Source organism: Penicillium cinerascens, assembly GCF_028974065.1.
Source record: "Penicillium cinerascens strain IBT 15544 chromosome Unknown contig_24_segment0_segment0, whole genome shotgun sequence".
Taxonomy (NCBI): Eukaryota; Fungi; Ascomycota; class Eurotiomycetes; order Eurotiales; family Aspergillaceae; genus Penicillium; species Penicillium cinerascens.
This window is the reverse complement of record NW_026695290.1, coordinates 2242917-2260764: the sequence shown is the minus strand read 5'-3', so window position 1 is coordinate 2260764 and position 17848 is coordinate 2242917. Positions and strand designations below refer to the sequence as shown.

At 52.6% G+C, this 17848-nt stretch overlaps 9 protein-coding genes across 9 annotated transcripts; 4 read left to right on the top strand and 5 right to left on the bottom strand.

Annotated features, from left to right (window-relative positions):
- Positions 1–567: 567 nt before the first annotated feature.
- Positions 568–1594, bottom strand: N7498_003955 (Efg1 domain-containing protein; the record flags this gene model as incomplete). The annotated part of the gene is made up of 2 exons (XM_058451017.1): positions 568–1148; positions 1210–1594. The coding sequence occupies 2 exons, from the start codon at positions 1592–1594 to the stop codon at positions 568–570; spliced, it is 966 nt and encodes a 321-aa protein (XP_058310479.1).
- A 248-nt stretch (positions 1595–1842) lies between these two features.
- Positions 1843–4935, top strand: N7498_003954 (uncharacterized protein; the record flags this gene model as incomplete). Its single annotated transcript, XM_058451016.1, has 4 exons — positions 1843–2392; positions 2459–3460; positions 3515–3607; positions 3662–4935. The coding sequence occupies 4 exons, from the start codon at positions 1843–1845 to the stop codon at positions 4933–4935; spliced, it is 2919 nt and encodes a 972-aa protein (XP_058310478.1).
- Positions 4936–5305: 370 nt separating this feature from the next.
- Positions 5306–6426, top strand: N7498_003953 (tRNA 2'-phosphotransferase; the record flags this gene model as incomplete). Its single annotated transcript, XM_058451015.1, has 2 exons — positions 5306–5482; positions 5539–6426. The coding sequence occupies 2 exons, from the start codon at positions 5306–5308 to the stop codon at positions 6424–6426; spliced, it is 1065 nt and encodes a 354-aa protein (XP_058310477.1).
- A 415-nt stretch (positions 6427–6841) lies between these two features.
- N7498_003952 (intradiol ring-cleavage dioxygenase) lies at positions 6842–7826 on the top strand (the record flags this gene model as incomplete). The annotated part of the gene is made up of 3 exons (XM_058451014.1): positions 6842–7089; positions 7157–7589; positions 7641–7826. 3 exons carry the CDS (start codon positions 6842–6844, stop codon positions 7824–7826), a joined length of 867 nt encoding a protein of 288 aa, XP_058310476.1.
- Positions 7827–8305: 479 nt separating this feature from the next.
- On the bottom strand, positions 8306–9150 carry N7498_003951 (alpha/beta fold hydrolase; the record flags this gene model as incomplete). Its single annotated transcript, XM_058451013.1, has 2 exons — positions 8306–8670; positions 8721–9150. 2 exons carry the CDS (start codon positions 9148–9150, stop codon positions 8306–8308), a joined length of 795 nt encoding a protein of 264 aa, XP_058310475.1.
- Positions 9151–9521: 371 nt separating this feature from the next.
- Positions 9522–10349, bottom strand: N7498_003950 (uncharacterized protein; the record flags this gene model as incomplete). The annotated part of the gene is made up of 1 exon (XM_058451012.1): positions 9522–10349. One exon carries the CDS (start codon positions 10347–10349, stop codon positions 9522–9524), a length of 828 nt encoding a protein of 275 aa, XP_058310474.1.
- A 246-nt stretch (positions 10350–10595) lies between these two features.
- N7498_003949 (aldo/keto reductase family protein) lies at positions 10596–11719 on the bottom strand (the record flags this gene model as incomplete). Its single annotated transcript, XM_058451011.1, has 6 exons — positions 10596–10751; positions 10808–11177; positions 11233–11414; positions 11468–11525; positions 11580–11590; positions 11651–11719. The coding sequence occupies 6 exons, from the start codon at positions 11717–11719 to the stop codon at positions 10596–10598; spliced, it is 846 nt and encodes a 281-aa protein (XP_058310473.1).
- A 1009-nt stretch (positions 11720–12728) lies between these two features.
- On the top strand, positions 12729–14063 carry N7498_003948 (putative translation factor pelota; the record flags this gene model as incomplete). Its single annotated transcript, XM_058451010.1, has 3 exons — positions 12729–12806; positions 12873–13361; positions 13419–14063. The coding sequence occupies 3 exons, from the start codon at positions 12729–12731 to the stop codon at positions 14061–14063; spliced, it is 1212 nt and encodes a 403-aa protein (XP_058310472.1).
- A 724-nt stretch (positions 14064–14787) lies between these two features.
- Positions 14788–16011, bottom strand: N7498_003947 (uncharacterized protein; the record flags this gene model as incomplete). Its single annotated transcript, XM_058451009.1, has 4 exons — positions 14788–14988; positions 15050–15115; positions 15211–15867; positions 15925–16011. 4 exons carry the CDS (start codon positions 16009–16011, stop codon positions 14788–14790), a joined length of 1011 nt encoding a protein of 336 aa, XP_058310471.1.
- Positions 16012–17848: the final 1837 nt, after the last annotated feature.

Here is a 17848-nt window from a genome sequence, read left to right as displayed (position 1 = left end):
GGTTGGTGGAAAGTTGGAGGATTGGATAACCGGTCAGAGGATTAAAAGAACGGTCCAGAGGGGTCTGATGGGAAGACGGTTCAAGACGAAAAGGGGATGTGGGAGGATATGTTGAGTAAGATAGGATGGACTGAGGAGGAGGAACTGATTAGATAGAGGGGTGAAATGAGGTCGGGAAGTCTCAATGAGGGCGCGAATTGGAAAGGAAGAGGTTGGAGGGGACAAGCAGGAAAGGAAGAGGCTCAAGATAGATGCCTGGCTTTGAGAATAGTAATATCTCGGAGATACGTCAGTGCGAGGTAAGTGGATAGAGAGCGTTGCTAAAGGAGAGAAAAGAGTAGAGATGTAGAAGTCCGGTAAAGAATGGAAACTTCCAAACTCAAGTCTTCCATCGCTTCAGATTAATGACCAGGGTGACATTGCATCTCAGATCCTTATTGTGAGAAAGGTTATCAACTACCAAATCAGAGTTCAGCGGGATTATATGCAATGCTAATAGGGATATCAGGCTGGAGATACACATAATACAGACACCAGACACCATCTTGCCTTGCTCCTGAGCATCGTTTACTCGAAGAAACCACCGTCGCTGTCATCTCCATCGGCTTGGACAGGAACAGGGGCTGCCTTGGCCTGCTCCCGGCGACGATCCCTCCTGTTGAAGTTTTCGTATTTGCTCTTGTCCGTATCTGTGCGAGTCGGCTGGCTCTTTCTGGGGGCCTCGGGCTCTTTCGACTTCTTCGTCTTGCTTTTCTTGATGTCCGTGTCTCCGCTTGCCTTTGCGGCGGGAGCCGCAATCTGTTTACCGTCGGCCCCAATGTTCAATTTGCCATCACGAAGTTTGTCAAGGGTGCCCTCTTCCATGCACTTTTCAACGACAGACCAAAGCGGTGGTTTTGTCTCGTCGCCTTGCGTCTTTGTTTCCGGCTCCGGTTCGGATCCTGACTCCGCACCGTCCTTGTCTGAGGCCTTCGACTTGGGATAGAGTGCAATGTATTTCTCGGTGAGAGGGTAGTAGATGGTGTAGTTGAGGTTGACGCGGGTAGCGTGGATCTTGCTTTCGAGCTGTTTCTTCTGCTCGGAGTCGAGGCTCTGCTCTTTTTGACGGCGCTCGAGGCGATTCAATTGCTTGGTTGCATTCTTGCGGTCTGGTCACAGAGCGAAATGATTAGCAACGGAATCTGAAGAGGGGGAGATTCAAAGACATACCCAGGAACCGGACGAAATGGTATTTACTGATCATCTGTGAACGATCTCGGCGCGTATTCTCTTCAGAAAGATCCTGCTCGTACCCAGCGAGGGCACGTTCCTGCAGGATTCGAGCATCTGCAGGCAAGCTCGGTTTCTGGAGGAGACGCTTGACATCGCGGATCCGTTTCTTCAGCTCATTAACCGAGGGATATTGCCTCTCAGGCCGTGGAGCAAATTTATCCTTGTACTTGCGGCTCGACTTGGCTGGGACATTGTCGCCGCTACCGTAGTCCTCGAATTGGACGTCGTCCGCGGGCGGGCCGCGGTGCTGCTTTTTGCGAGGAACCTCGTCTCCGTCACGGCTCTTGCGCTTTGAAACGCGATCAGGCTTGGAGTCCGGCATGGCTGGTTGACAGTTGGAAGTAAAAAAGTGTCGCAGCAAAAAAGAAACGTCGGCTCATCATCGGCCCGTCCCCAGATCCGCGCAGCCAATGAACACGCAGCCGATCGCATGACGATAGCAGCGCGTCTCTCATCTCTCTGTTACTGCTCTTGTCACTATCATTCTTTGCCAATTGGCTACAAGTTGATCGACTCGAGGCTGCGGCCTCTGATTCAAAGCTCGAACGTGCCCTGGAGGCCCACAGCACAATGGAATCCGCCATTCGCTGGTCGCCGAGCTCGACAGCCGCCGAACAGCGCTTCCTCTCAGTCGACGTCACCGGCAAGTCGTTTCGTCTATGCAAGGTCACTGGATTTGATGGTCAAAATCTCCGGCACGAAGTGCTCTCCACCCTGACGGACGTTCCTCTCTTTCGCGCATTCGACTGGTCTACCTCCAACGAGAACCTGATCGCCGTAGGCCAATCGTCCGGCGAGGCCACCATTCTACGATTAGACGCCGACGCGAAGGGGTCCCTCTCGTTCCCGGTCCGCAACCAGCGATACTGTAACGCTGTTGCGTTTAGCACACATGGACTGGTGGCGTCAGGTCTTGATCGTGTGCGCAATGACTTTTGCCTCAACATCTGGGATGTGAACCAGCGGCTTGGTCCTGCCGGGGGTAGCAAAGGCTTTCCAGAACCTTTGAGAAAGTTGGCCAGCTCTGAGCCTATCACGAGTATCAAGTTCTTCCGAGACCAACCAGATACGTTGGTCACGGGAGTCAAGGGCCAATTTGTCAGGATTTATGATCTCAGAGGTGTGTTCTCTCTTGGTCATTACAATGAATGCCCTTGGCCATGCTAATATATTTCTCGTCATATAGAGGGCCCTGGCAATCCATCTCTACAATTCCCAACCCGTTGTGTTCACAATTTAGCGATCGACTGGCTCGATGAGAACTATATCGCCTCTGGTGCAACATCCAATGAAAGCACCATCTGCGTCTGGGATCGACGTGTAGGATCCAGTTTGACATCGCCATCGGTTGGATCATCCGTCAGCAATCCAGAGTCCAACCAAGCCGCAGCCGCCCTGCAGTTCAAGAACGTGTTCAGCCCTAAAACGTCGATCTGCAGCTTGCGATTCTCCAAAACCAACCGCGGCTACTTGGGTGCACTCGCTAAAACGGGCCACTTCAAAACCTTTGACATTGCCAAGGATCATCTGTCAGAAGAATATCGTGCTTCTATCGACGACACCCTCGGCCCAGGCTCGTTCAGAAACTACGCGGAGCCCGTGTACACGAAGTATGTGCGGGATGTACGTGCTCCATTCGACCATCCAACGCGCGGGTGTGGCGAGCGTGAAAGGATTGTGGCGTTTGATTTCTTGAACCTCAATATTTCTGCTCAACCCAGTGCCGTTGCCCTGGACGGGAATGGGCAACCGCAGATAGTCACTGTGCGACCACCGTGCGCTCCTGTTGACGTCTCTTCCCAAGGTGTCTTGGCTTGTGGCGTTGCATTAAGGGATTCGGATGTCAGGACCATTCATCCTCTGTCCGAGCATATATCGCCGGTGTCTGAGCTCATTGGGAACATTAGAACGCGCATTCTATCAAGCTCGAAAGACCCCAGTGCGAAGTCAGACAGACAGTCATCCGAATCCAGGCTACTTACTTCTGACCCCGTTCCGAGTCGAGAAGGTCGAGAGCGCGCACTCTCCCTTGGAACACTTGGGGCTCTGTTAAGTGCGAAGGAAGCCTTGACATTGTCCACAATTGGCCAATTTCGATGCAAGGAGGGTTATCTATTCGACGAGGCTCGGAACAGAAAAATTGTGTCGGATGATGCTGCCCTTCAGGATTTCTGGGGCTGGGTTGAACGTAAGTCGTGTGTGTGTTGTCTTTTTGATGTAGCTAAATCTGACATCTTTCTAGGTGCTAGGGCCGATTCTTCAGGGATGACCATGGTGGTTGACGGGCTAGATATGAACTATATGGGTGTGAGCAGCGTGTGGAACAACGATTTGGGTTCGTCACGAGCTACCATCTGCGATAGAATGCCACAACTGATAATTGACACAGGCCACGGCGCCGAGAAACGACGCATCAGCACAAAGGCGGATAGCCCAAAGAGTGCAGCCGAAGCCATTGGCCATCTTGCCGAACATTTGAATCTACCGGGGTGGAAGGGCTGTGAGACTGCATACCCCGAGCATCGCCGATTCTGTCTCCGTCTCTGCGGTGCGGCACAATCACACCGGGAATTGGAGGAGCTGGTTAAAAATCTCTCCGGTGAAAACCAGCACACCAAAGCCGCTGCATTGGCTGTCTTCCAGGATGAACCCAAGCTGGCTTATCTCGGTCTTCGGAGCAACAAGCCCACACAAGCCCACAAGCTCTTGGCTATGGCCATTGCCGGTGCTGCAAAGGGTGATAACAGTTCTGACTGGGAAGAGACCTGCGCGGAGATTTCCAAAGAACTCACAGACCCGTACTCGCGGGCGATCCTCGCCCTCGTGAGCAAGGGTGACTGGAACTCAGTAATTAGGGAGACCACGCTACCCTTGAAGTACCGGGTTGAGGTTGCACTGCGCTGGTTTCCGGACAAAGAGCTAACCGAGTACCTCAAAAATGCCACGTCGGAGGCTATACGCCAAGGCGATATCGAAGGAGTAGTACTCACAGGTCTGGGTCATTTGGCCATGGGCCTATTCCAGTCATACATCGACAAATTCAATGACGTACAGACACCGGTGCTAGCCATGAGCTACACCGTCCCCCGAATCGTCAGCAGTTTAACATCCATCGCCCAATTTGAAGCTTGGCGCGAGACCTACCGCCGACAGATGAACTCATGGAAGCTTCAACTTGAAAGAGCCCGTTTCGACGTCGGCTCCCGCCGCTTCGCAGTGACCGTGGACGGGCGCAAACTCATCCCTGCACCACCACAGCAGGTCAGTCTGACCTGCAACTACTGCACACGTCCACTCACCCAGCACGACGCCTCATCCGAAGTCTCTCCCTTGGCCTCTTCCGAAGTCGTCCATCCGACCATGGGCAACCCACTGGGATCCTCGATCATGTCCGGCACTGTCTGCCCTCGCTGCGGTCGCCACATGCCTCGGTGCGGCGTCTGCACAATGTGGCTGGGTACGCCAGACCCGATGTCGCGCTCTGGTATCGCAGCTGACGCGGAGCCTAACCCTCGCACGGTAACTGAAGCTGAAGTGATGCGACGATTCGTGGTCTTTTGTATCCATTGCAACCACGGCTTCCACGCACACCACGCGCGGGACTGGTTCACGCGACACAAAGTGTGTCCAGTTGCAGAGTGCAGCTGTATCTGCGATCGGTGATGGATCATACCAAGGTGCACGAAGGAGTCTGGCTTGATATTTTATACCCATTTCCACCCCCGGAGTCCATAGTTTGTATAGAGTGGATCATGTCGTCCAATCGGACGATGAAGTCATATCCCCCACCTGCTTATCGATTATCTCTCCACGGAAGGAAAAAAAAACGGTCTCTGCATGTATCTGTATGATTGCCCGGTCCAGGTAATTTCCGTCTCGTAATTGGTGAGTCACTGGCCCTTGTCGAGTGTCGGGGTCTCCATCTGGCAGGTCTGACGCACCTTCCCCACCAGCTTCTTTAAAGCTCCGAGCTTCGCGACTGCCCCTCCTACGCGTCGCAAACCCCAAGACAAGTTCCGCGCAGACACCCAAAATGGGCAACGACCCCAAAGATGGCAAAGACAAGCGGAGTCGTGGCCGTGGTCATGGCCCGGGGGGCTCGAGTCGCGATGTACAAATATCCAAGGCCCTGAGCCTGCTTTTGCGACACGCAGCCGAAAAGGAAGGCCTGAAGATGAATGCCCAAGGCTACGCGAGTGTCGCAGACGTGGTAAGTGCCCTTCAAGGTTTTGTTCACCTTGGTCTTTTCTAACAAGACATTCCCAGCTACAATGGCGGAAGCTTAAGTCCCTGAAAGTCACCTTCGATGAAGTCCGCCATGCCGTCGATTCTTCCGACAAGAAGCGATTTGCCCTCCTCCATATCCCCTCTGCACAACCAAACGAGTCTACAACCAAGGGCACTACATTGCCCGTCACTACATCCGGGTCAGAAGGCGTGGAAAATGCTACCACAGCTGCAGCGGAGGAGGACCAGCCATCCACCTCGGTAGTGGAGGCTCCCGTCTCACCTGAGGACCAGCAGAGTGCTACGACACAGGCACTCTCTGTCACAGATGCTGAGCCATCGAATTTTCTGATCCGCGCTACACAGGGTCACAGCATTAAGACCGTGGACGCAGCATCCTTCCTCGAACCTCTTTCGCTCTCCAATGAGTCTGAGTTGCCAGATACTGTTGTCCACGGCACTTTCCACGGGGCATGGCCAGCTATTTTACGATCGGGCGGACTGCGGTGCATGGGCCGCAATCACGTCCATTTCGCGACGGGTCCGTCCATGGAGTCTGTGTTGGCGGCTCAAAAGGAAGATGCGCAGAAGAACACCAACAAGAAGGACCAGGTCATCTCAGGAATGCGCAAAGATGCACAGGTTTTGATTTACGTCGACCTTCGGAAAGCTCTGGCGGCCGGGTGTCCATTCTGGCGTAGTGAGAATGGAGTCATTCTCAGCGAGGGACTTCCTGTGCTCAAGGGGAAAGACAACACTGGTAGTGATGCACAGAAGGTTGTGTCAGTGGATTTCTTCGATGTGGTTGTTGAGAAGAAGGTTGGACTCGGCAAGATCTGGGAGCGCGGCGAAGTTTTGCAGGAGCTGCCGGCGAAGTTAACGAGTCGGGGGACTCCAAAGGGAAATCCCAAGGGGAATAAACAATAGCACGAGCATTCTATATAGCACAACGGAATACCGAATCAGTAAGTGGTCTAGTTCGATCTCCGAGTACCTTAAACGTCCCCACTTAGTCACATCCGACACTGTGGGGATTCGGAAGCACAAGCAACAGCGTCCGATCCGACACGCCGAGTAACAGCCTCCATCCGACGCCGCCCGGACCCAATCATGCCACAACTCCGCCGTTTTGCGGGGTCGCCCTCGAATAAGCCTCGCCTCGTTGGTCACAGTCTGGAGGCTTGAGGAGCTCGTCCATAGAATTCGGTTCTTACCGGCCACCGAGTCCCGTCGGACCAGTGCCGCGCTATATAAGCTCCTGCGCGACTCTCCCCTCACCCCAGATTCACTTTTTTAACTCTGTAACGTCACTTAGCGCAAAAAACATTGCGAACAATATACCATGGCGACTCACAGATTCGATCCCAACTTCACCGACAATGTCGTCAACGCCATGGGTCCTAAGACCTCGCCGCGTCTGCGCCAGCTCATGGCCGGGTTGATCCGTCATGTCCACGATTTCGCGCGCGAGAATGAGCTAACTGTCGATGAGTGGATGGAGGGTGTTAAGCTGCTCAATTGGGCTGGACAGATGAGCGACGATAAGCGCAATGAGGGGCAACTGGTCTGCGACGTGATCGGACTCGAGTCGTAAGTGCTCTATATCTTCTCCGAAGCACATCCCAAGCGGTACGGCATAGATATTAACATGCAACAGGCTCGTGGATGAAATCACTTTTAAGCTCGCCGAAGAAGCCAAGGACGCACCCACTGCAACCGCCATTCTAGGTCCGTTCTTCCGCGCCGATACGCCCTACCGCGACAACGGCGCCGACATCGTGGTCACCAAGCCCAAGGACGGCGAGATGGTCTACATGCACGGCCGCGTAATAGACTTTACGACCAAGAAGCCGCTTGTCGGTGCGACGGTCGAGGTATGGCAAGCGTCAACGAACGGTCTGTACGAGCAGCAGGATCCCGAGCAGATCGAGTTCAACCTGCGCGGCAAGTTCAAGACGGATGCCGATGGTCGCTACTACTTCTACTGCTTGCGACCCACGCCATACCCTGTTCCTGATGATGGTCCTGCGGGCAAGATGCTCCAGCTAATGGACCGCCACCCCTTCCGCCCTGCCCACATCCACATCCTTGTGAGTTGATCTCTAATATAGATGACGTCTAAAGCTAACGTTTCTTTCAAGGCTACCCATGAAGGCTATCGTCCCTTGACTACCCAGATTTTCGACCGCAGGGACAAGTACTTGGACAATGACTCCGTGTTCGCGGTTAAGGACTCCTTGGTTGTGGACTTTGTCGAGCGCAAGGACGACCCTCAAGCTGGGCTTGAGCTTAACTATGACGTGAAGCTGGCGACTTTCCCGGCCTGAGTGGTGGTGGCATTGCATATCTCCTTTTCTTCTATTATGTTATTTATGAATAGCGTTCTCCGTACATACCTTAACCTTGAATTAGTGAAAACCCATGCATATATTGACTTCTAATCGATACAAGGATATAGCTGTCATAGAGATCGGATTACGACCGTGGGGACTAGTCGGTGCTTGGCAATTCGGTTATTTGTTTATGATTGTTGGACTTGTAATTACTTTCGTCGGGCGGTTAGAGTACCACCGAATTTCTATGCCGATACATAGAAAAGGGCATTCGTGGGCACTGCTGAGATAGGATCTACATTGTGTTTAAGTCCAAGAATAACTCGTGTATGCTTGAGGCTTAGGCTCTTCGTTCATCTAGCCAAAGTCACTACCAACAGTCCTTTGCTATCAGTTGTTCTAAAGACCTCGCGGTGAAGAAGATACGATATTGTCGGAAATAACTTCTGATCATTATGCATGGCATGTCTAACCTAAGAAATCTCACTCGCAAACTGCGCAAGCAAACCACCAACCTCATCAGCAGCCTCAATACAATGCCAATGTCCAACCCCCTCCAAAACCTCAAGCGACTTCTTCTGGCTAGACACATGGTCGTAGATATGCTTACATCCCTCCATAGACGCAGATTTATCCTCTTTGCCAGCAATCAGCATAAACGGCGCCTTGACGGCCGCGTAATCCGCCGGCTGCGCAGTAGCAATAGCGCGACAGAGCGCCGCATAACCCTTAGGATCCTGACCAAGCAAAAGTTCCCGGATAAACGCCTTCTGGAGCGGGGTGCTTCGGGAGCCGACGGCGGCGGAGGGGATGGTGTTGGCCATTGGTTCCATTCCAACTGGTGCGAGTTAGTGAATTTGCATGAAAGCAAGATGGGAAGGTACGTACACTCCAGTACAGTGTCGGCCCTCTTGTTCATAACCGATACCAGCATCTCGGATGGGTGCGTCGGTCCAATTGCCACGACGCCGGCCATGCGGTCTGGGTACCGTGCGCCCAGCTCTGTCACGACGAGTCCGCCCATTGAGTGGCCGACTACGACGGCCTTGGGGATGTTCAGCGCGTCCAGCGCGCCGATGACGTCCTCTGCGATGCTGGGGATTGAGATCGAGTCATTGGTGTATGGGGAGCGGGCAGCGCCGTATGTATCAATGGTGATGCAGCGGTGCTCTTTGGTGAGGTGGGGGATGACGGGGAAGTAGTAGTTCTGCGACGAGCCCAGGCCGTGGATGAAGATGAAGGTCAAGCCTCGTGGCGGGCCGTCGGGGTGGGAGTCGGCATAGTACAGGCGGTGGTTTTTAGCTTGAAGGAATGGCATTGTGATGAAAAAGAGATGAAGAGTAGAAAATGAGTTTGAATTGTAGATATGGAAAAGTACAAGTATCGGAGGCCGGTCTGTATGTTCAGATGGGAAGTGGCATCATGCCCCGATAAGAGAACATCTGTCCCGCTTACAAAAGAAGCTGTGCAGAGACTGTGCTTTATCCGTCGGAATTAACGAAACCAGTACTAATGCGCCTGAGACCCCGAACTCCAAGCCGATGAGGGGCGCGAGGGGCGCAAGTGGTATCCGAACTGTACGGATCCGACCGTCGGCTCCCAGCCGAACTTCTCCCCAGAGTGCCAAGACCGCCCAAAGGTGCCAAAAAATGGGCTCATTTGTATGAGATGTTTCTAGAAGGAATATCCCTAGAGTCCAACAAGCTCGCCAAATGAATCACCGCAGCCGCGCGCAAAGACTTCTTCAAGATAGTCTGCGGTGTCGTCGCGGAAGGAGTCTCCAAATGAAGCTATCGGGGTAGCTGCTTTATGGGGGATGCTCGGTGGCTGCAAAAGTGCAGGGTTGGTTATAGAGCGGTTATTGGTGAAAGAGATCCGGTGTGTTGATCGCATGGCCGCAACTGCCTCAGCCTCTTTCATGATATATTCGTCGTCGAATGCGGAGCAGTCGGAGAACTCGTCGTCATCATCGTTGTGCCCAGAAAGCAAGCTCTCTTTGCTAGTATCGTTGGCATCATGGGTTCCGAGATCTCCCAGAGGGCGTGCATCGTCGAGATTGGAGAATTCCTTCTCCATTTCTTCGTCCAAGTCATCCAACTCCGAGTCTACCTCAGTGTCGCCGCCATCGTTATGTTCGTCTGTTTCCGTAGTCGTAGGATCGGGATCGGTCTCAGGGGTTTCTTCCTTGGTAGGTTCTTGAGCGGGCGGTTTTCTGCATAAGAAATTTGAGAGCAACGGTTGGCTCGACGGGACCTTCGGGGCGTTGGGATCGGGCAGACCAAGTCGTTTGCGCTCCTCGCGAGCCTTGGCCTCCTTCTCGGCCTTTTGCTTCCTCTTTGCGACCCGTTGTTTTTCCTTTTCACGCAGATTCTTAGCCCGGGCGTTGGCTTTCTCTTCGCGTTCGATCTGGGCCAGTTGCGCTGGGGTGAACTGGAACCGCTTGTTGCTGCGCTGGTACCGGCGTCGGACCGTGCTCGATTTTTCAAGGATGATGCGTCGCGGGGGGTCGTCGGACATGGTGGGGGCAACCGTCACGGCCACTACCTGCCGATTCCCCGATCATGGGGGACTGAGTTTCATAGACTGGTATTGTTGACGATGTTGGCCAGCGGCGGCTTTGTTGACGGCGATACGTTGTGCCGAAGATCAACATACTGCCCAATTGGGCGGAGCCTTCATCTTGTATTGATTCGTCACTTATACAAATTCGATTGCTACGATGTATAATCCACCACTTCCTAAGTTTTATCTCCTAAATCTTTTCTAGATCTTGCAGTCCTGAACCGGGTCCCAGCACACGGGCGCATACTCGTTGAGTTTCAGACTGGCCATGTCCTCTTCGGACAGCATGAAATCGAAGACTTGCGAGTTCTCCAAGATGCGGGAGTCAGTCACCGACTTCGGCAGCGGCACATATCCCTAAACAATGGATATTAGACTCTCCCGGGACTTAAACCGGAGCGAGAATTACATACCTTCTGCAAGCTCCAGCGGACGAGAATCTGAGCGGGGGTCTTGCCGTGCTTCTGAGAAAGGGTCTGCAGAACCGGCTCCTTCATACGGGTCGCCTGCACGAGAGGCGAGTACGCCTCAACAATGACGTTGCGCTTGCGCAGCCACTCGGCAATATCCTCGCGCGGGCACCAAGGGTGGATTTCATATTGGCCGACAGCGATCTGGCCACCGCCTCCACTCTGGATGTAGGCCTCCAACTCTTCAAGTTGCTTGATGCCAAAGTTAGACACACCCAGGGACCGAATCTTGCCTGCCTTTTGGGCCTCGACCAGCGCCTTCCAGGTGCCCCGGCGGGCTTCCTTGCCGCCGTAGGGAGCGTGGATCAACATGCTAGAAGACTCAGAATCAGTACATCTTCAGATGCCTCAAGCGGAATAGCCCATACAGGTCAATGTATCCGAGATTGGCCGCCGCAATGCTCTCTTCGATGGCCTTCTTCGCCTCCTCGTATCCCATACTGGAGCTGGGGACCTTGCTGGTATAGAAGATCTGCGACCGGGGAATGCCAGACTTGCGGATGGCTGCGCCGCTCTCTTTCTCGTTTCCGTAGACCTTGGCGCAGTCCACCTGGAGCAATATGGTCAATTTTCCGGTCCATCAAGCTGTGCAGTTCGGCTTACATGGCGGTAGCCCAGCTCGAGGGCCTTGAGGGTCACCTTCTCCGTGACATCAGAGGGTCTATTTCAAGCAAGGATTAGTGAATGTCTCCCTACACCGATCGAGATGACACACGTCTGGTAAACCTATGCGACGAAGAATCGTTAGAGAAGCTCTGAGGACCCCATTTCAACTGGAAGACATACACCGAACCCAACCACCGGGATCTCATATCCCGAAACGAGCTTGTAAGTAGACTGAAGCGAAAGAGTCATGGTTGCGGGTGTGGCAATACAGTTCGGGATGTAATGGAGGGGAGAGCAAATGAAGAATCTAAGGACAAGGCCCACTGGATCAGACGACAACTTTATTAAATAGCTGTGATTGATAACGCCACGGATCACTTCCGGTTTTTGATTATTCCGTCGCGTCCTCATCTTTGGCAAGGCCTCTTGCGGCCATTCGAAGTGGGGGGAGCTTGCGGGCTGGGCCGATCGTTGGTTGATCCATGAAACGTGGGGCTACTACGGTGTGGTTGAATACATCAGAGACTTTTTAGGGTTTTTGATTTAGACGGTACATGTCTCCCATAGTTATCTAGATAATCTTATGACTACAGCGGTCATCCTCGACGGGTGTACTTCGTGGCGTGTTGCAGAATTCCAGTGGCGCACGTTATCGATAAGCCGCCGGGCACATTTGCTCAGGTTGGACCTTCCAGCGAATTCCATTTCATATTATTAATGGCCAAGTCAACCGGGCCCAGGGACCCTTTGGCCTAAATGAGTCATTGCTTTTCGAATTTTTGATATTTCTTGATTAAGACTAGCGTATAGTATATGCCTGGGCGCTCCTATAAGAGGGAAAAGGATATACAAGAACAATAAAGGTTCGTATCATGCGATTGAACCATCCCATAAAAGGACAGGCAGGGTCAAATTATGGAGGACACCGTAAATGGCGCAGGTGATAGAGCAGAGCAGAGTTACTGATGTCATTGTTAGCAGGAAAGAGCGGTCGTTGCCGGCAGAAATTGTGCGGGGCAATTGGACGTGGCTTTTCAGGGCAAGCTTCAATTCATTCATTTCAATCCTCTGATCCTTCGTGACATCTCGAGAGACCGCCTGGGTTATTGAAAGGCTTTCCTTCCCTTTGAATCTCACTGCATGGAAGCGGCGTTTCTATCAAAAAGCCAAGGCGACACCTATAAAGGTCGTATAAACCACGACAATTCTCTCCGCATCGTCGACTTCATGCGGTCTAGGTGAAGCCCACAACTGGATAATGCGCCTCATCAAGAACAAAATCGAGCATGGTGGCTCAGGGACGGTCACATTATGCCCCGAGGAGCCCGAGGACATGGTGAGCCTATCCATACCGTTTCATATCGAAAAGTCAAACACCCATCTCACACAAACCAAAATCTAGTGGCACGCGTACAATCTTATCCGCCCGGGTGATATCGTCCGCGCCAGTGCCATTCGCCGTGTCACCTCAACCCAAGACACAGGCTCAACGTCTTCTATCCGCGTCCACCTCACCCTCGAGATCCGTGTCAAGAGCCTCGACTTCGACCCGCAAAGCTCCCAGCTCCATGTGTCCGGACAAATCATCAACGAGACAGCCCACACCAAGATCGGCCAATTTCACACCCTCGACTTGGAATTGAACCGCAACTTCACATTAGAAAAGAAGATCGGTGCGGATGGCGAAGGTGTCGGGTGGGACAGTATTGCCGTAGAGCAGCTCAAGGATGCCGTGGATGAGGGTGGAAAACGTCGTGCTGAGGCTGTCGCCGTCGTCATGCAAGAAGGCTTGGCACATATTTGCTTTATCGGTCAATTCCAGACGATAATGAAGCAGAAGGTTGAAATGTCGGTGCCGCGGAAACGGCAGGGTGGAAGCGATCATGATAAAGTGAGTTTCTATGCCAATGGCTGTGTTTATCACTCGCTAATATACGACTTCAATCAGGGAATGAACAAATTCTTCCGCACGACTCTGGATACCCTTCTTCGGCAGATAGAATTCAACACCAGCATCACATCCGGCTCGAACAACGAGTCTGTGCGTCCAGTTCTACTTGCTTCGCCTGGCTTTGTCGCTGCCGGCTTCCACAAGTACATCCAATCTGAAGCATCAACAACAACACCCGGATTGAAGCGATTGCTCCCCAGCATTGTGGTCGTACATTCCGCTTCGGGATACCTGAACTCCCTCGCCGAGGTTCTCCAATCTCCGGCAGTCAAGACCCTCCTTGCCGACACCAAATATGCGCGTGAGACCAGGTTGATGGACGATTTTCTGGACCAGCTGCGCAGGGAGACGAACAAAGCCACGTACGGTCCGCGAGAAGTTGAGTCAGCAGTTGACCAGGGCGCAGTTGGCCGAGGCGGCGGTGTGCTCATCATGTCGAACCGTCTCTTCCGGTCTCAAGACGTTGCCGAGCGGAAACGATGGGTGGCGCTCGTGGACCGAGTGCGAGATGTGGAGGGTGGTGACGTACGGATTCTCAGTTCTGACCATGAGAGTGGGAAGCGTCTTGAGGGTCTTGGTGGTATTGCGGCGCTTTTGACCTTCCCTGTCGTTGAGGAAGAATTGGACTCTGATGACGAGTAGGCGGCTGCCGACTAGTGTTGGTTTCGCTAGCATTTAGCACTGTGTCAATAATGAATATACGACCGATGAATAGAATTCACTACCAGAAACAACTCCTATTATGCTGTAATAAAGGTGACAGAAAGACGATCTGAAGCAGAGAACGACGACAGGAGGAGTAGCCACAGACAACTTTGGCCTCTTCAGAAGACGATTTGTGTTTGAACGGCAACATTGGGGTTCTTGCAATACATTAATACATCCCTTGGAGAACCACGAAGCGCCAAGTATTGTACAGCTAAGCGACAAAATCATCATCGAGGAGAGTCAGTGGGTCATTCTGGCGAGCCGTTCTGGAGCCGCATGCATATCGAGGTCGTTGTTTTGCGGTGAAAGATGCATTATCACCCTTGGACGTGCATCTGGGCGGGTATCTTTCATAAATATCTGTGACTTGCCCGAGCTCTCTAATTTGGACAAGTCTCGAATAGCTCTTTGAAGTAGTTATGTGGCTCCGAGGGCCGTGAAAAAACGTGGTATCTAGAATTTTTGATAGAAGCTGCTTCAAATGTACATGTCCAGAATCAAAGTTGATATAATGCGATAGTATAAAATCCAAATCACCGTACGCCAGAGCTGCTATGACATTAGCAGTGGCAAGAAAATGTGTCCTGGAAAACACGGTTTCTAAATAGAGAAGATGGAAAGAAAGATAGAACGAAATGAAGATAGTCAAAGGCCCGGTTTATGCATTGTCTTCGTTCCATGATTGGGGCCGAGCCCGCTTGCGAGATATCAATGGCATAGAAGGCGTGTGTGGCGGGTCGGACATGGCTGAAGGAGAGTTGCTTCCCGATTCTCGAAGGCTTTGTTTAGTCTCAAGAAGTCGTAGTTGTGCTTTGCATTGCTCGGGGGTGAATTCTTTCGTTGAGCCCATTTCTCTCATCTGGTAGATTGTTAACTTCTGATTCAAGTCCACTGCGAGGACAAGGCTTTCAAGAGCTTACCTTGTCCGAGATAAAACGAAACTTCTCATTTTCCCAGAACTCGTGAGCGCTGACAAGGAGCTGAATCTGTAGAGGAATCCGCAATCAGCATCGGACCCCCAAACCCCGATAATTCATGCACAGCACCTTGGGACATGCTGTGTTCCGGTTTACGTACTTACATCATTTTCATCCCAGCGTGCTAACCGCTCCTTGCGCTTCCGAAGCAGCCGCATCTGCAGACGCGCCTCCGAAGTCTCTTTATTGAACGTCTTCTGAAATTCATCGCGAACAACCTTCCAAGCAACGTTCTGCTGGCGCAGGTTCTCTACAAACGCATCTTCTTCCTCCGCTTGCGGATCCCGTCGAGCCCTGGCCGAACCACGACTTTTGGGTAACACCGTTGGCGTGGGAGGAGGAGCACGCTCCATGCGCTGGATTCCTTCTGGATTTGGGAGGATGTTGATTGGTGTATCGCGGGATGGATTGGAGGAATCGCGTTTCATGCGCTTGGAGGGTGGGCCCACCGGCGACATGTTGGGCGTGTGACCCATGCCGTATGGCATGTTATCCGGTGCATAGATATAATTGGCATTTGGGGCGCTTGTTCGAGGGTACTCGCTAGGAAATGGTGCAGAAATTCCCAATCCTTGTGGCACTGGATCGCTAACGCCGTAGCGGTACTCTTGGGAGCCATACTCTCGCGAGTGGTGTCCCAGTGCTGGGCTTGGGTGGAATGAATTGTCTGGGAGGCTAATTGGGGTTAAGATGGCGGGCGGCACCATGGGCTCTGTACAGTACGAAGGGTTCACGCCCATGAAGTTGGCCGGGAAGCCAGGCTAATGCTCGATTAGTATAAAATGTTCTTTTTTCCGGGGGTCGAGGGAGCGGCATACCGTTTCAGCCCCAGTCCATCCGACCGCGAGTGTCTCGTAGAATCCCGATATCTCCTCCTCGGAGGTGATATCTGGACGGAGAGACATGGTATTGACGCGGTATATGGGTAGTACCATGGAACCCCGCCTGACAGATCACTGTCTACGGAGCACTTGATTGGAGCAGGCGCCAGGGGGTAAAAGATGAAACACTCCTGACAGCTCCGTGCAATCTGGGTGTCAGAGGCGGCGGTTGAGGAAGAAAGGAGGTTATACAGGGCGGCTAGTGTACCGTAATATCAAATAAGGCGTTATGGGATTATGAAGAGTAGATGAATCCCAAGTGACGAAACAATCCGCAAGACGATTCTTATAGACGAAAGATGCAATAGAGCCAGGTGGGGGAGCAAGCAATAAGATATAGATCGAATGCCCCTTCTAAACTGCAAATTAAGTGATATCACAGCCCGCACCGGAATGCCTCGCAAGGCAGGACGAACAAGCAGCTCAGGCTTAAAAGAAAGCCAGGAACCATAGGCTCAGAGTGCACTAGAAGGGCAGACCAGTACCGCCGTGCTGCACTGGACCGCTCGGGAGAGGAGCGTAGACTCGACGAGGGCCTATATTTAAGCGCCTGCGGAATCAATAGTCTAGTTTCCCTGATATTGGCCCCCATCTTCATCTACGCCTCGGGAATGGGGGCACAGACTCTGCATCCCGGTGATAAATCGCAGGCCCACCGTTTCTCCGGGTGCAAAAAACGCCTTGGGGAACTGTGCCAACTGTGCCAACGGTTCTAGAAGTCGGGAAGGCCGAATAGGGGCCAAAAGGACGGCATCTGATAACACGGGATGATTAAGGATTCATGGCGCTAGACCATGTACAAAATTTGTCTACTCGTATACAATAGTCGGGAAAACATTGATCTTACATTTACCTCCCATCCGGTGTTCAAGTGGATCTTCTGCAATGCCCCTCGATCTGCGATGAACTGTGAAAGTATCGGTACCTCGACACCCCGAAGTGGGAATATACCCTATGTAGGTTTCCTACCTGGAATTTGTCACTGCATCGGCCCCAACTTTTAAGAATTGCATGTTTCCCGAGAGAAAACAGAAATGAGGGGGAATTTTAAATCACCGAGTCCGATGGTCTCTATCACACCTCCCTTCTCACCTGCAGGCTCTCTATCGCTGGCGGCTCTTGACTGGACAGGAAGAACGCAGCATTCACCGAATGGGGTGAGGCTGAATGAGGCTACCCGCGCGGCGCCGTGGCTTTTCCTCCGGGGAATTCACGACCGCTGGTTAAGCGCCGACAGGGTTGTCACCCACTTCCCTGCATGTTCTATGCCGAATAGAGAAATGCACAGCCGTATAGCCGCAAGGCGTCGCAGACTTCCTTGTTTGGGAAGGACCAAAGCTGAGCCATCATCCCACGCTGCTCACCGTTGTTCTCTCATCCTCTTAGGGCGATGTTCTGGGATCAGGTCGGTTGTCGCACCCTCTGCGACCCCACATCGCATCCTTTTGTCCTACGTGTCGCTTTATAAGCGCCTCTAGGAAATCTTCATGTTCCCGTAAGAGCCCGGCCCATGTGCTTATTGTCGAGATCGAGCGAAAGTCTGGTCCAGAGGCTGTCGGTGCGGCGGGTAACCATGGTTCATGGTTGATCGTCGTCGTGTCTGGAGATTCGCGTAGTCCCACATCGACCCATTTGGTAAATAGTTGTCCCGTTCAGGCATGGTGATTGGGCCAAAGAATCAAGTAAGATACGGAAGTCGGCAGGTGTAGGAGATCCAGTCTACTGGTGCAGAGGCACCGAGTCCGGTGACGGCAATGCCATGCGATCTCTTGTGTACGACGCTACGTTGAGATGCTAGTGGAGATCTAATCCCTTGGACTGGTTCACGTTGGCTAATCACATACATGCTCTTCATGACATG